The sequence below is a fragment of the Octopus sinensis genome, unplaced genomic scaffold (assembly GCF_006345805.1).
Source record: "Octopus sinensis unplaced genomic scaffold, ASM634580v1 Contig11448, whole genome shotgun sequence".
NCBI lineage: Eukaryota > Metazoa > Mollusca > Cephalopoda > Octopoda > Octopodidae > Octopus > Octopus sinensis.
The window spans coordinates 320,001-337,501 of NW_021832375.1; the positions used below are offsets into that span (position 1 = coordinate 320,001).

General features: G+C 35.8%; 1 protein-coding gene across 3 annotated transcripts in view; it reads left to right on the top strand.

The window, feature by feature from the left end:
- The window catches only part of LOC115228947 (leucine-rich repeat-containing protein 4-like), a 29,255-nt gene extending 12,066 nt beyond the window's left edge, over positions 1-17,189 (top strand). For all 3 annotated transcript variants that reach the window (XM_036499054.1, XM_036499055.1, XM_036499056.1), the window contains exons 2-5: positions 10,346-10,556; positions 14,433-14,504; positions 16,215-16,286; positions 17,106-17,189. In XM_036499054.1, the coding sequence (XP_036354947.1) occupies positions 10,366-10,556; positions 14,433-14,504; positions 16,215-16,286; positions 17,106-17,181 (411 nt within the window). In that variant the 5' untranslated portion in view covers positions 10,346-10,365 and the 3' untranslated portion in view covers positions 17,182-17,189. The remainder of the gene's footprint in view (positions 1-10,345; positions 10,557-14,432; positions 14,505-16,214; positions 16,287-17,105) is intronic.
- Positions 17,190-17,501: the final 312 nt, after the last annotated feature.

Sequence of the window (17,501 nt, forward strand, 5' to 3'; positions counted from 1 at the left end):
ATCCGAAAGCACATTGGTAAAATGGGAAGATTAAAAATTGTGGCAGTAGTTGCTTTGCGCATTTCTCAATGTGCTCACTAAAAGGTATCATTCTATATTCTGGGAATGCAATCTGTTGTCGATGCAGTGTGCATCTACGCCTGAGTGATAGTCCCGTGGAACCCACGTAGTCTTGGTGGCAGCCCGAGCATTTAATGATATAAATTATGTTTTCAGAGGCACAAGTAAAGTTAGATTTGATCTTGAATTTTTGTCCCTCTTTAAAGAGGAACTCTGATCCTTCTAGCAGGTTAGGGCATGTTGCACAGTTCGATCTACCACATTTTTTTACTTTTGCATCCGTAGTTTCAGAAGACAATTTTGCCTTTGTGAGAATCTTCTTAAGTGATTTAGGCTGTTTGTAGCTTTTAATGATTTGGTGTATGTTTAGAATTTCCTTTAATTTTGGGTTTTTATGAAGTATTGGTAAATTCTGGGTGATGATGGTGAAGGCTTCTTTGTTTCTGGGGTTGTATGTAGATATGTAAGGTAGTATTTTCGGGGAAGGTGTGTTGTTGTGTTGAACTTTTCTTAAAGTTTCTATGTTGATTTCTGAAGACATTTTTTACAAAGCCACAGACGCCAAACAATACCTTCTTTTTAATTCATGCCACCCAAGACACACTAAAACAAACATCCCCTTCAACCTTGCAAGAAGGATATGCACAATAGTGTCAGAACAAAATACCAGGAACTTTAGACTGCAAGAACTCAAAAACACCCTAATTGACAGACATTACCCAGCTCAACTCTTAGAGGATGGGATCAGACGTGCAACAGAAATCAACATAGAAACTTTAAGAAAAGTTCAACACAACAACACACCTTCCCCGAAAATACTACCTTATATATCTACATACAACCCCAGAAACAAAGAAGCCTTCACCATCATCACCCAGAATTTACCAATACTTCATAAAAACCCAAAATTAAAGGAAATTCTAAACATACACCAAATCATTAAAAGCTACAAACAGCCTAAATCACTTAAGAAGATTCTCACAAAGGCAAAATTGTCTTCTGAAACTACGGATGCAAAAGTAAAAAAATATGGTAGATCGAACTGTGCAACATGCCCTAACCTGCTAGAAGGATCAGAATTCCTCTTTAAAGAGGGACAAAAATTCAAGATCAAATCTAACTTTACTTGTGCCTCTGAAAACATAATTTATGTCATTAAATGCTCGGGCTGCCACCAAGACTACGTGGGTTCCACGGGACTATCACTCAGGCGTAGATGCACACTGCATCGACAACAGATTGCATTCCCAGAATATAGAATGATACCTTTTAGTGAGCACATTGAGAAATGCGCAAAGCAACTACTGCCACAATTTTTAATCTTCCCATTTTACCAATGTGCTTTCGGATTATCAACACAAATGAGACTGAACAAGGAAACATTCTTCATTGAAAAGTACAAACCCAGACTCAACCATCCGAACATACTGATACAGAGAAATTAACAAGGGAAAGGAAAAAAATTTTTAAGCGATTATCTCCCTTACACCGGAAGAAATCACTCACTACCTCCCCTTATTTAGAAATCTCCTGAAAATAAACACAACGATAACTCCATGCAATATAAACATAACGTCACAAGAAATTTGAAAAGCTACACGCGAAACCGGTATTTCTTTAAAAATTATAAAATTATGTCATTTTAAGGAAAGGAAAAAAATTTTTCGAATATTCTCCAGACATTTTCACACAAATATATATATTTTTTAATATTTAAGCCTTCTGTCGTTTTTTCACTCTTTACTATTTTCTTATATATTCACCCACGTGCTTTACCAAACAAACTTTCTTATCTATATATATATATATATATATATATTATATATATATATATTGATGCATATATGTGTGAGTTTGTTTGTGTATGTGTGTTTCTGTCTTTGCGACTATGTTTGTTACCCTTTCATATCTTGACAGCAGGTTTTTTACGCTCCCCTCCTTAACATTGCGGTTCGGCAAAAGAGGCCAATAAAATAAGTATTTGGCTTACAAATAATATACCCTGATGTCAATTTATTGGGCTTCAAGGCTTTTGATATAGTGCTCCAGCATGGGCGCAGGCAAATGACTTCAACAAGTAAAAGAATTAAAGAAAAAGAATACACATATATGCGTGTGTATACATCTAAATGCGTATGAATATATATCTATGTATTTATATACCTATATATATACGTGTGTGTGTGTGTGTGAATGTTTCGCTTCGTACATATGTGCATGTATTCACACACGCATGTAGACACACGCTCGCTTGTACATACATATATACATACATACATATATATATATATGTATATATATATATATATATATATATATGTATATATATATATATATATACATATATATGTATATATATACAAATATACATATATATATATATATATACATATATATGTATATATATACAAATGTACATAGATACACACACTCATGTGCACACACACACTCATACACACACATATTTGTGCGCGTTTGTGTATGTATATATATCCTCATGCATCTTTGTATAATCATACATGATTACATATGACACCGCGTAGCAATTCTTTGTCCTAAAATCCTAGATTGCCACCTACTAAGTGGTTTCTGGATTAGGTACAAGGCCAGTGGTTGTGTTTTTGTGGGGAAGGTCGAAAGTCGAGTAATTGGACTTCAGCACCTCTGAGAAATGAAAGGCAAAGGGGAGTTCGACAGGAAAGGAACTCAGAACGCAAATAGTGAAATCAATTTTTGTTACTTTTCTTTTAAGATTTAACATTTATACACACACGCGTATATATGATTTATTTTTCCCTCTCTCTCTATCTTTCTATAACTATGCAACGTAATAGAATAACTTTGTTACACGCACGTCAGAAATATTATTTAAATATTTGTTTGTCCTGTCCATCGTATATATAGACTTATACATAAACACACATGCATAGGCGTGGCTGTGTGGTAAGAAACTTGCTCCGCAAGCACGTAGATCCAGATTCAGTTTCCACTGCATGGCATTTTGGGAAATTGTTTTCTACTATAGTCTCGGGATGATCAAATCTTTGTGAGTGGATTTGGTAGAGGGAAACCGAAATTTTATAGGTTCTGTTGATTTGGGGTAATCCTGTATATGTTGAGCTAAAGGGTGAAAGCCGAGCTGAGGCGATTTTCTTCAAAGAATTGAATCTTTCAGGCAACGTCTCCCAGCGATTGAAGATGGCAACTGAATTCTGTAAGCTGCTTCTTTCAAGAGATTTTCGTAGTTCCATAAATTTTCCCCCCATAATTCTGAAGTGGTTAATTCAATCATTTCCACTTCAAAGCTATCCTGTATATTTGTTGTTGAGCCCAAAAGTGATAGATGAATTGGGTTCGTTTTCAAATCCCTCAAAGTCGGGTTTGATGAGAAATGAAAATATAGGAGAATTTGTTTTGAAATATTTATCTCACTTGGAAAATTCTTCTTTCAACGTTGCAATATATTTTTGAAGTTCGTTTTTATTAAATATTAAATCGATTTGAATAAGCTTTTACATTTGGAAAGTATTTTTATGTATTGCTAAGTTTATCACGCAAAAAAAATCTGATTTTAACAAAATCCTTTCCAATATTCAAAAACATCAAGTACTGTTTGACCTCTCTCTTGTAAATGCAAATTTTAATCATTCAAGTGACTGTCAGTTAGAAGCATCAGTTTAAATAAACCGTCTTCGTTGTTCAATTCTGGCAACTGTTTCCTTTCAAGAAATATTCTTCTAAGCATGATACAAATCTGTTCAAAACATTACCCCGACAAAGCCAACGGACTGTAAGGACCGTGCGATGCGAGTTGACAAGAATGGCTCTTTAGTACCACATCACACAGCCCTTACAATAAAGAGAAAATTGATAGTACCATCTATTTGCCAGATGGATAAAGGAGACAACCGCGTAGAATGATTAAAAGAAGATTTATTGATATGTTAACGGATGTGTCTGTGTGTGCATCATGTATACTGAACGATAGACATGCCGTCATGAGAACAGAATGTATGCGTATGGGTTCATAGATGTAGGAGACAATTACAGGTATATGTTGAACGTGATGTCGTGGCTGTGATGCTGCTGCCTGGGTAACTTGTACAGGAGTTCATACTGGTTGTATATTTGTTGTTGACCCATGATGAAGTAATTCACGAACAGTGAAGTGTTGGAACCTGGATGCATCGCTTGCAGAGCTGTGTACGTAGAGAGATGATGTTGAAGACGTTAAGGACATGGTGGTGGCGACGAATTCGGAGGTTGTTGGAATGCTGTTGGACAAAGTTGGTAAGTCTCTGGAACTGGCTGTGTCTTTGTGGTCAGTGCCTATACCTTAAAAGGTCTGGAACCAAAAGACGACAGGAGAAAAGGCTGAGTTTTTATAAGGAGAAGTAGGCCAAAACGGGGTAGAGAACAGGCTGACTCCGACTGGTGATACGCGGTAGTTTGGCGCGACAAATTGCGCCAATACCAACTAATCAGAGTAGTGGACAGAACGGGATCCAAATAGCGGCAACCGGATAGCTGTTCCCTTCTACGTTCGAATGCACGTATATATAATAAATGGGAGAGAGAAATTTTAACCGAGTCTACGCTGCAGGACTTTACTGTGAAGTGGGAAGTCTGCATATTCGCTGTCCAGTTCCTGCAGAAGAGACTTAAATTGTCTGTGAGTCAGTGAAGAGCAAGAAACCATGAAGTTAACTATTTTAACAACAGTTTCCACGACAGAACTCAAGCTTTGTGACGAAAGTTTTGCAACTAAATTTTCCTGATGTACAATGCAATTAAAACACATTAAACTGCGTGAAATGTGATTTTCAAGACGCTTAATAAATCTTTTTTTCCTTTCCACCCACTGCACGTGCACCACCAGTAGTAATACAAAATATTTTATTTGTATTAATGGCTTGATTTTCGAAATAATTTAGAAATGCAGTCAGAATGTCCTGTCCTGTAGATGTATTGGTAAGAGGAATAATCAAACAACATGATTCTTCGTAAATACGATCATTGTCCCAGCATCTTGCAACAATTGCTAGGTGCGCCATGTCATTCACTTGAGTACTTTCATCGATAGGGGTCACTGAATGCAGCAGCTTTTTGTAATCTAACTTTCTGTGTTATAATTATGTTTTCAGCTATATCAGTTACACGTCTCTCAACTGATCATGCAGAAGTTGGTATTTCTTGAATTCGAGACAGTATTTATTCAGCGTTTGCTTGATCACTGAACAAAAGTTTTGCACTTCTCAGAAAATCTTTTTTGATAAATTCTCCGACTGTTAAAGGTTTACCTTTCTCAACTATACATTGAGCAATTGTCTAACTACATTATTTGGCTTCATTGTTGGTTCCAAGCATTTGAACAAAAACAGAAGTCCTTCATTTGTAACTAGAAATAGCCCTTTTTATGATTTGCCTTTTATCATCAGCGTTTTTAGACATAGTCTGGTGTCTAGTTTGATAGTGTATTTGAACACTTGATGTACGACATACGACAAATTCACAGCAGAACGCACACACAACTCGATGATTTTGTTGTACAAATCCATACTCAGTGCTCCAGAAATCTTGAAATGAACGAACGTCAAATTTTGGTCCTTTGTTATGCAATTTGCTGCACTATATATTGATAATTGATATGTCAGGTGTATAAACCCTTAAATTAGGTTCTACAAATAAAAATAACTAAATAAAATAATTAGAATAAAATAAATAGTAAAAAAGAATGAAATTAATTTAATGAATTAATTTTTGTAATAATAAAATAATTAGATTAAAATAAATGATATGTATAAACAAAAAAATATATACCCAAAAGATCAGACAACTTAACTTCCGAAGGAGAAATTGAAACCTAAGAAAATAACTATAATTTTTGACTTTTCATGTTTAATTCCTTTTGAAAACCCTACTCGTTACCGCTTTTTCTTCCCAAAATGTGAGAATAATTTTAAAAGCGTCTACTTATAGACGACCCGCAATGTAGCAGCCGATTTTAAAGAGTGTCTTTATTTAGACTGGCTGCTGTAAAGTGGTCAACCAAATATACAGCCGAGTTCGAAACAATAAGCGTTCGCACCTCTAGCTCCCGGCTTCAGTAATAAAGTCCATAGAAATGCTTTCAGCACCAGCTTACAAACAAATTAATTGTGCTAACATTCATAATTTCGTATCAAAATTGTGTTCAGTAGTACTATATTTTTAAGGAAATGTAATACTACCAAATACAACTAACTTCAGATAGTTTAGGCTAGAATAGATGGATCGTAAAAAAGATATGTAATTTAATTATTATGATGTCGCTTCCTCAGAGTTAGTTATAAATAAAATTTTACTTTTATTTTTTGCCAAGTGGTGTGCATGCCATTGTGAATTGTTCCGCGTGCTACACATGACACGCGTGCCACAGGTTACAGACACCTGGTCTAGACACTCCAAGGAAAACCTCCAGACGTCTGAAGATGTTCAGCTATCCTGAACGTGTCGAGGCATAAACAGCCACCAGACTGAGGACACCTCCGTTACTACTGTTCACGACGTCCAGGACCACCAACTTACCTTCTGAGTCCAGGAAGATAATCTTTGTGTTGAGATCCAGGCGTCTCTGGGACAACACTGCCATTCCACCCCGCCCCTCATTCCCGTTTGACATGGAAATAAATATCAGGCTGAGTAAAAAGTAAGCAACGTTTTGAAACGTGAAATTCATCACAATGTATTCCAGCAATGGGGAAATTTTATTCATCAAAGTCTGTACCATTACTATAAACACATTTTTGCCAATGAGTTACAAAGTTTGTTTATTCCGTTAACATAAAAATCTGGAGTTCTGGAGCTGATGGACTCTTTGAACGCGCTTTCAGCATCGGTTTGATTTTTGAACTCCTTCTCTCGAAGGAAACCATAAAGATACTTGAAAAAGTGATAGACGTTGGGAGAAAGGTCTGGGGAGTAGGCTGAGTAAGGAAGAACTTCGTAGCCAGATTCCCTAAACTTCTGGAGCGTCATTAGTGAAACGTGTGGTCGAGTATTGTCATGAAGAATGATTGGCCCTCTTCTGTTGACCAGTCTGAGACAGAGGAGTAGCAGTTTTTCGTTCACATTGGCAATTTCTTGGTAATATGTTTCTGCAGTAATGGATTTTCTGGGTTTTAATAAGTTATAGTGGATGAGTCCAACGGCACATCACTAAACAATCACCATAATCTCTTTTTTGAAGAGATCGGGTTTAGGGAAGCTTTTCGGTGCTTCATTTGGGTCCATCCACTGCGAAAAACATTTTCTATTATTATACAGAATCTACTTTTCATCGCAAATACGGTCAAGAATTGGATCGGTCTGGTTTCGGCGAAGAAGTGACGAGCACATTTCATAAGTTCACATTTTCTGATTTTCATTCAAATCGTGTGGTATTCATTTGTCGAGCTTTTCTGATTTTCCGATCGCATGCAAATGGTTTCAGGCATTTTCTGGCTGACTTGAAGTTCTTTTGCTAGTTCTCGAGTGGTTTTACGTGGGTCTTTCTCAATGACGATCTTCAGTTGACCGTCATCGATGACAGACGGGCGTCCACTACGCTCAAGATTTTCAGGTTTCCACTGCTAAATCGTTTAAGCCATTTTCAAACTGACCACTCACTGGTCATTTCCTCACCAAACGTTTCGTTGACATCGTGAGAAGTTTCAGCTGCTTTACATCCTTTTTTGATGTTGAATAGCAAAATTGCTCGAATATCGCGCTTTGACAGTTGCATTTCAGATGATTGCAACAACGGTGAAAAAATATCAATGTTAATTTATTGATGCATTTGGGCAAGTCTATGTCTGAATTGTCTGTGTGTTTTTGGTTCTGTTTCTTTTTCTTTTGTGTGTTCAGGCGACCTCTTGCCATTTTGGTCTTTCGTCGTCCCTATCCGCGCAAGGTATGTCTGAGTGCTCCGAACAGGGGAGGGGCAAATCTTGTAGAGCTTTTTGGCGTTGTCCTATTCATAACGTTGTTGCGTTTTTGGTGGTGGGGACCGGGGTTGATGCTGTTGTTTTTGCTGCTGCCCGTGCTGCTGCGATTAGTGTTGCTGCTACTGTTATTCTTGATTTTGTAGCCACGATGGTCACCTGCCTCTGTTGGTGCTGTTGCTATTGTTGTTATTGTTGCTGTGGTGGTGGTGTTGATGATGTTGGCAAAATTGAGAGGCTCCTTTCTCTAATTTGTTGTGGGCAATAGAAGAATTTTAGATGATTTGTGTTCCCACACAGATGATACCGAAACCATCAGCTTTCAAAGGCCACGTGGAGGTTGGTGCCAACGTGTGAATTTATGATATCTGGAATTGTGTCCAGACTTTGGCTGTCCATTTTCACCCACAATTTTAGGCCTTGACCCGAATAGTTTTGTTTGTAAAGTTTCCGCATCTGTAAGATGCTCGTTTTGACCTATATGTCCAAGAGGACATCTACCACCAAGAATCAGCTGTCTATTTCTGGTGGTGTGTCTTCTTTTTTAGGGTCAAAGTGGATTGATTCCTTGCCTCCTCTTCATTTTTCTGTTATGTTTTTGTTGGTGCTGATGGTTGTGATGCTGTTGTTGTTGTTGCTACTACTGCTGCTGCTGCTGCTGTCTTTGCTATGTTTCTCAAAAATATTAACAAGCGGAGGTGACAAAACGTCAAAACGGATGATGTAAGAACCTTTATTGCCTCGATTTGGGAAGCCAGGCTGAACTTTTTCTTTATAAAATATTAAATTGTAGTTTTTAAAACTCAAAATTCGCCTTTAAGGGGCGAATTCTGGCCACTGCAGCTAGCCCCGCTTACAGCGAGGTGGGTTCTGTGGTCAATAAAATTTTGAAAACGACATTGTAACAACAAATTCTAAAGAAAACTTAGAGCTCCGAACAACTAGTCTCCAAAACCGGACACAGATAAGAATAATAATAACAATAAAGAAACGGAAAAACTTTCAAAATACAAAGACCTAGAAATAGAGGTAACCATAATGTGTAATCTAAAAACAGAAACAATTCCTATCATAGTAGGTGCATTAGGCATGATAAAAAATATTCAGACAAATACATAACAAAAACACCAGGACTTACAAACACATATAACATACAGAAAATTGCATTGTTGAATTATTCTTTTAGAACAGTATTTCTCAACGAGGATATCAGAGGAGAGTTTCAGGGAGTCGCTGGCGATATATGTGATGATCAAAAATCCTGCCTGCTAAAATTTGGTTAGTGATTCAAACTGCAGACTCAACGCAAAATGGTCATATTTAATTCAAAGCGTTAAAAATGTTATGAAAACAATTGGTATGAGTTCACAAAGTTCCAACGATTAATACGAAAAAACCCTCCAGGCTACACCCCGAAAATTCATTTCTTTGCCGAATTTCTACAATGTTTACGGCGATTCGTTTTTATATCGTGATTTGTTTATTTTTCATGCAATTTACGCATGCTTGCATGCGTGGTGAACACAGTTCACGTCAAACAGCTGACTGAGTAAAGTTCACTATTCAATGCATGGGAGAAGGCCTAAACAAACACATTATCGATTTTTGCACTTGCGAGATGAATTTCGGAACAGAAATAGCGCAGTTCAATTTTCATTCGCCTAAACTTTAAGTGACCCATGTTTGGTGGTTCTACGATTTGTTGGCTAGGAGGAGATGTGCCGGGAAGTAAAAGACACAGACACACACACAGATACACAGACAGACACACAAGTTGAGTTTTATATATATAGATTTACGTTCATGCTTTATTCTTGTTTTCAGTAAAAAAAAAGTAAGTAAAATGAAATCATGATAGTTCATTTAAGGAAAACTTTGTATGAACGCTTCTAAAACTGGGGTACAGGAAAAATCCTTTGTTACCATACAGTTGCTTGTGGGGTCCCATCGGATTTAACGACCCAACCGGGTTTACAACCACTGCGTATTTAGGGTCTACGAAACTCATGGTTCACTAGTTTTGTAAATATATTAGACCCCACCCCCGAAGATGGTTACAGATGTGTGTAGGAGTGCGTTTGTGTTTGTGTGTGTGTGTTTGGTGTTTTCTTTGATATTATTACGCGTTAAAGCTATAATATTTTTATAAATTTCTTCACACTAATTTATCGAAATTTAATTTTTTAGCTTTAAATATCCAATCACGAAAACAAAAATATATTTGTCATGTGGAACAGGGGTGAATTTTAGTTGCTTCGGAGAATCTGCAATTTGAAGTTAATAACATTGAAATCTCTGACATTTCCTATTTTCTTCTTTTACAGATAAATCTACGCCTGGCAATATGTTTCACCACGTAGTATCATATAGACGGTCTCTTGTGTTGATACTGTGTACGATATTGTTTTTGGAGACTCAAGCTGATTCAGATATATGCAAGATATGTACTTGCAATTCACTTACAACGAGAATAAATTGTGCACGTCGCAATTTACTATCAATTCCACAACCAATTCCGACGAATGTTGAATATTTGTAAGTATTTGACACTTTCTACGTATTTTCCACATCCAATATTTTAAATTCTCATTGATTATGTTCTCAGCTAATCGCTTATGCTGTTTATCTCACAGCCTTAAGCACAATCTTATGTTAGAGTAAAACAAATCGATATGTTACCTGTTGTGAAGTCAAATAAACTGTTTCTTACCATATTGAATTTATAATATATAACATCTCATACACAGTGATTGGATCTGACTAGTATCTGACTTTGATGTCATTTGTCTGAACTTATCAAATCTTACGGTATATTCAATGAACGGACAGTATAAAAACTTTAGTGCTAAGAAAACGTGTATTCCACATAGTTATATTATATCATTAATTAGTTGAATTGTTGCTTATTATTACAGTAATATGATATAATATCAGTTGATCGTGTCACAGAATAATTGTTAATTATTGTTTGTGTTAATTTTATAATAGAATATGCAGCGAGCTATCAGAATCGTTGTGCACGCCAGACAAAATGTTGAGCGGTATTTCGTTCGTCTTTACGTTTCGATTTTAAATTCTGTCGAGGTTGACTTTGTTTTTCATTCTTTTGGAGTCAGTAAAATAAATAGCAATTAATCTCTGAGATCAATGTAAAGGACTTGTCCCTTTCCCAAAATTTCAGGTTTGTTCCTATGGAAGAAATTATTATTTTTATAATTAAAAATGAAACAGATGGATTAAACAGCAGATAATGACGAGATCCGCTTAAATTACCAAATTCTTAAAATACCTAAGTGAAGAAATCAAAATAGTGTTATTTTAACAAATTATGAGGAATTTATTTTTGATAGAATGTCATCAGAAAAATTTACCCTATCATGAACACAATAAACCTTATTACAAAATTATGGAAGGTTATTTGAAGTTTCGGCTGATTGATGTATCCCCGTTCACCTGAAATCTTACGCAATTTTTAAGTAAATTATTAAAATTTAACGTCTCAAGAAATGGAATAGAATAAAAAAGAGTAATTATTTGATACATAAATCATAACAAATACTCTGTTGCAACACATTGCTCTTCCAGGTGATTACTTCCAGTTAATTGGCTTGCATCATTGCATTAATCACCTTAAACTTTCAGTTTTAATCAAATATCCTAATACTAAAGTGGATCAATTCATTCGATCAGATCTATTTCTCAAAACATTTGGAACGTTTTGACAAAATGAGAAATCCTAATGTAAAATAAAGAGAAAAGTTTCAATAATAGAATTCCTAAATCTCGTATAACTCAAGATGTTGAATAGTAAAGTTGAAGTTCTGTTTAATAAGTTAGATATTTTCATCGTTCATAACTTGAGCGAGGTTTGGCACAAATCATTTGACCGTCTAGCAGAATACATCACGTTCTGACACTCGGCAATCTGACTTCAAGTCCCGCCAAGGTCAACCTTGGGTCATTCATTTCCGAGATCAATAAAGAACCATAACAGTTCAATGAACAAATGCAACTATGAGGACGTCGAATATGACACCTTGCAGTATATTGTCCAGTTGTTTGTGATCTGAGTTAAAATCCCACACTTTTTATTTTACCGATTTTGGAGAAAGGATCATACAAGTTTTTTAACTCCTGCAAGATCTCCAATACTTGTGAGACAGATATCATTAATATTCCGTTTGAGCTGTTGCAGGTCAACCTTTACAGGAATGATGAACAGGGATGCTATTTAGGGGATGAAGGATTTAGCATAGGTGGTTAATAATGGGAACAAACTGAGGTTTAATACAGCAAGAGTAAGGAGCAAAGGGCTAAACAAAGACTAAAAAACTAAGGCAATGTATGTAATTACATCCCTTTTTTAAATAACACCCTAAGCCAGTTAAATCACCATGTAAGGTTGTTCTCCTTTGTAGCACATGACTCAAAATTATATCAGGGTTTCCCCACTCTACCTTCACCAGTTCTATTAATAAATCCCTTTCTATTTCTGTTATGTTTTCCTTCCTAGTCTATTATTTCAGTCTTGAAGTTTTGGGGGTTTATTTTTGTGAAGAACTTTTATGCATCAACTAAGCAAAGGAAAGGAGTTTACTTTTGCAAAGGTAAATTACTTTTGACAGCAAAGTGTAATAACAAATGGAATGCTCATTGGACAGAAACAAGATATTTATAAATAAAGCTGACTTCTGAGATGATAAAAATATCTTCCACTGAAAACTGATGTTGCAACGAAGGCTTTGTAAATCTAATTCAAATCACAAATATTTTGAACATCCATTCTTTTCTCATATTTTACATGCATATGTGTTTTTCATTCATACTTTACGTGGTGACTTAAATCCGTTTTATATCATATATAATAAAATATCCGTAAAGCGAACAGAACCTTCCTGAAGAAGAAAAGAAAGCCTTACAAACTGAAGAATGACAATTCAATCATCCTAAAAGAAACCGATTAGGGAAGGGTGAAAGCAGTCACGGACCAAGACTACTATAAAGATAAAATATTGGAAACAGACCAATCCTGCTACAAGGAAGAACCAAGACACCCGGAAAAAGTAATAATGAATACACCCAAAAGTCAGATAAATGAATACCAACGTTCGTTCACAGATAATGAGAAAGATTATTTATGCAGCTCTGTAATGAAAGAGAGTAATTTCTATGGATCACCCAAGATCTGCGAATGCTCCAAAATGCAAGGATCAGCATATAAAAATACTAAGACCTACTGACATCAAATTGAGACCAACAGTTGCTGGACCCTGAGCCCCAACACAACAACTGAGCCATCTTTTGGATATACTCCTCAAACCGTTGTGCCCATTAATGCCCAGCTATACCCGAGACGATATGGATTTCATCAAACACATTCCACCCACTGTCCCAGAACGTACTATACTTAAAAGATTTGACTAATCTTTGTACAAATACATCACACTTTGGGCCTGGAAGCAATCAAACACTGGGTAGAAAAACATAGCGGACGGATGGACGAACGCTTCAAAACACATTTCCAAAGACACACGCCGGGAACTAGAAGACAACACCTTTAGATTCGATAATAAACTATATCGACAGGTAAAAAGAACACCACTACCGGGACGAGGTTCGCACACATACTCGCACCCAGAGGTAGATATACATATGTGTGTATATTTCTGAGCATATATGTGTGTATGTGCGTATATGTGCGTGTATGTGTGTGGATGTGTGTGGATGTGTGTGTTGGTACATAGAGAGGCGAAGCGGATACTCGAGGTTGTGCAAGTCAAGTAAGAAATAAACATGAAACTGCTGCCACATTAAGATATTCTTCTCCTCCTGCATCTTCTGCTTCTTCCTCTTGTTCTTCTTCTTCTTCTTCGTCTTCTTCTTCTTCTTCTCCGTCTTCTTCTCCGTCTTCTTCTTCTTCTTCTTCTTCGACTTCTTCTTCTTCTTCTTCCTCTTGGTCTTCTTCTTATTCTTCTTCTTCTTCTTCTTCTTCTTCTCTTCTTCTTCTTATTCTTCTTATTATTATTCTTCGTCTTCTTCTTCTTCTTCTTCTTCTTCTTCTTCTTCGTCTTCTTCTTTTTCTTCTTCTTCTTCTTCTTGTAATCTTCATCTTCTACGCCTTTTATTTCTTCTTCTGTTTCTTTTTCCTCTTCTTCTTCTTCTTCTTCTTCTTCTTCTTCTCCTTCTTCTTCTTCTTCTTCTTCTCCTTTCTTCTTCTTCTACTTCTTCTTCTCTCTTTCAATCCTTTTTCAGTTTTCATCTTGAACACCTTCATTTTCCATGTCTTCTTCTTCTTCTTCTTCTTCGTTATCTTTCTTCTTTTTCTTCCTTTCATTCTTAAGTCACAGTGTTTGATGTCGTATCACAAATATTTTCCATATAATCTATTTTACTCTTTCTTTACTGCTATAGATATCTTTCCGAGAACAACATTTCAACCATCAAAGAAGGTGTATTCACGGGGCTTTCCAATTTAAAAAAAGTGTAAGTTCGTTTAATTTCTTGATACTATTATCCAAAAGTATTAATTGATGCTGATATATAAGCCCACAAATGTATAAAATTTCAGACTGAACCAAACAAAATCAATTCAAATTTGTAGAATGAACAAGATTTAGGAAGATACAAAGAGAATAGGAGAGAGCGAGACAATGTGAAAGAAAGAGAGAGAATTTGGGGGAGAAAGTGAAATAATAGGAAAAATATAATGTTCCTTTATTGTAGTTGCTTTGTTTCAATTCGCATCTCAATAACTCAGTTTTGTTACCCAAATTTCAATGATTTTGATATGAATTTGTATTAGAAATGGTAACGTTTGTGAGTTTACATGTTTGCATCAAATATTTTTACCTGAAGTATATGTGTATGTTCATATATAAGTGTAGTTCTGTGTGAAATGTGACTATATTATTCCTTTATTTTATATTTTGCATCCTCCTCCATTTCTTATTTCAATATTCTCCTTCGTGTTTCGATATTATCATTCAACTTCGAATTTTATCATTCACTTCATGTTATTTATGTAATAGAGCAACTGAATTGGAAGCGGGAAATATATATTCGAATAATATAGTCACATACATTCTATCTGTAAACCTGAAATACTTACTGTACATGTAAGCTGGAATATTTGGCCTGATACAATTAAACTGCTGATATATTTCTTGTAAGCGTGTGTTTTCTAATATTTTTGTGACAATGAAGCGATATGAAATAAATAATCTCTCTCACCATATTTCCACAAGTGTGATTGGGAATATGTGTGATGTGAGTGTTCATACCGCATTCCGTCGTTGATACTATGAATATCAGAATGCGTATGAGTGCATTTGAATATGTTGATTTCTGATTCCGTATATTCCCTGATTTTTCAGCCATGTCTTCTCGCCCAAAATTTATCGATCTATCCTTGAATTATTTCCTGATATTTTAAGAACAATTTCAGTTTCGTCTTCAACACCATGATATTCAAGTGTCATCTTCTTCTTCTCTTCTTTTCTTCTTCTCTCTTCTTCTTCTTCTTCTTCTCTTCTTCTTCTTCTTTTCTCCTCCTACTTCTCTTCCTCCTCCTTCTCCTTTGTCCTCTTCTTCTCCTTCCGCTTCCTCCTACTCCTCCGCCTCCACCTATTTTCCTCTTCTTCCTTCTTCTCCTTCTTTTTCTTTTTCTCCTTCTTTTTTCATGCTTCTTCTTCTTCTTCATTTTCCGCTTCTTCTTCTCCTTTTACTTCTTCTTTTCCTTCTCCTTCTTCTTCTTCTCCTTCTTCTTCTTCCTCTTCTACTTCTTCTCCTCCTCCCCTTTCTCCCCCTTCTACTTCATCTTATTCTTCCTCCACTTTTTAATCTTCTATATCTTCTTATACTCTATCCTCTGCACCTCCTCCTATTTTCCTCCCCCTCCTGCATCTCCTTGTCCTTCCCTGTCCTCATCCTTCTTCACCTCCCCTCCTCCTCCAACTCCTCCTTCTTCTACTTCTTCTCCCCCCTTCTCTTCCTCCTTGACTTCTTCTTTTCCCCTTCCCCTCCTCTCTTTCTTCTTCTTCTTCTTCTTCTTCTTCTTCTCCTTAATCTCTTTCCTGTTCCTCTTCTTCTTGTATTATTTTCCTATAATTTTGTCTCCTTCCATAAAGAACAATATTGAATATGTTATCGCAATTCACACTATGTTAATCTAACCAATATTGTTTCCTGCTTCAGAGATCTTGGCTACAATAAAATTTCAAGGATTGAAAAAGAGATGTTTCAAGGCCTTCACAGCTTAGAGAAATTGTAAGTTCTTTCAATGTTGTCGTTTATACATGAGGAATATACTATGTCTTTAAATTTAATATCCCCTTATTTCCATGTTTTCTCACTCTCTATTACTGTAAATCATATTCAGTTCTCATATTCGTCTTATATTTATTTGATTGAGTCTGAAAATGTCAATGACTGTCAGTTGATAATTGTCTGCATCAAAATGTTATTCCTGAAAATATATATGTGTATGTTCATATGTATGTCTGTATCTGCACTATTAATATAAGTTTTAGCTACTATTTTGTTACACATTGTCCACACTTCCACCGAGATAATTTTTTTGTTATCGTTGTTGTTGTTGTTTTGTTCTTCTTCTTGTAATTCTCCTATTCCCCCTCCTCCTCCACCTCCTTCTCCTCTTTCTTCTTCTTCTTATTGCAATTCTCCTCCTCAACCTCCCCTCTTCGTCCTACTCATCCTCCTTTTTCTTCAATTTCTTCTTTCTCTTCTTCTTTTTCTTCTTTTTATACTTCCTCTTCTTCTTTCCTTCTTCATCTCCTTCATGTTCCGTCTTCTTTGTCGTCTTCTTCTATTTCCTCTTCTTCTTCTTCTTCTTCCTTTTCTTTGTCTTCGTCTTCTTTTACTTCCTCTTCTTCTTCTTCTTCTGCTTCTTCTTCTTCTTGTTCTTCTCCTTCTTCTTCTTCTTCTTCCCCTTCTTCTTCTTCTTCTTCTTCTTCTTCTTCGTTATCTTTCTTCTTTTTCTTCCTTTCATTCAGATGTCACTGTGTTTGATGTCGTATCACATATATTTTCCATATAATCTAATTTACTCTTTCTTTACTGCTATAGAGAACTGTGGAACAACAACATTGCAACCATCAAAGAAGGAGCATTCACGGGGCTTTCACATTTAAAAGAATTGTAAGTTCGTTCAGTTTCTTGATATTATTTTCCGAACGTAATAATTGATGCTGATATATAAGCTCACAAATGTATAATATTTCAGACTACACCGAACAAAATCAATTCAAATTTGTAAAATGAATACGATTTAGGAAGATACAAAGAGAATAGGAGAGAGCGAGACAATGTGAAAAAAGAGAGAGAATTTAAGAGAGAAAGTGAAATAATAGGAAAAATATAATGTTCCTTTATTGTAGTTGCTTTGTTTCAATTCGCATCTCAATAACTCATTTTTGTTCCCAAATTTCAATGATTTTGATATGAATTTGTATTAGAAATGGT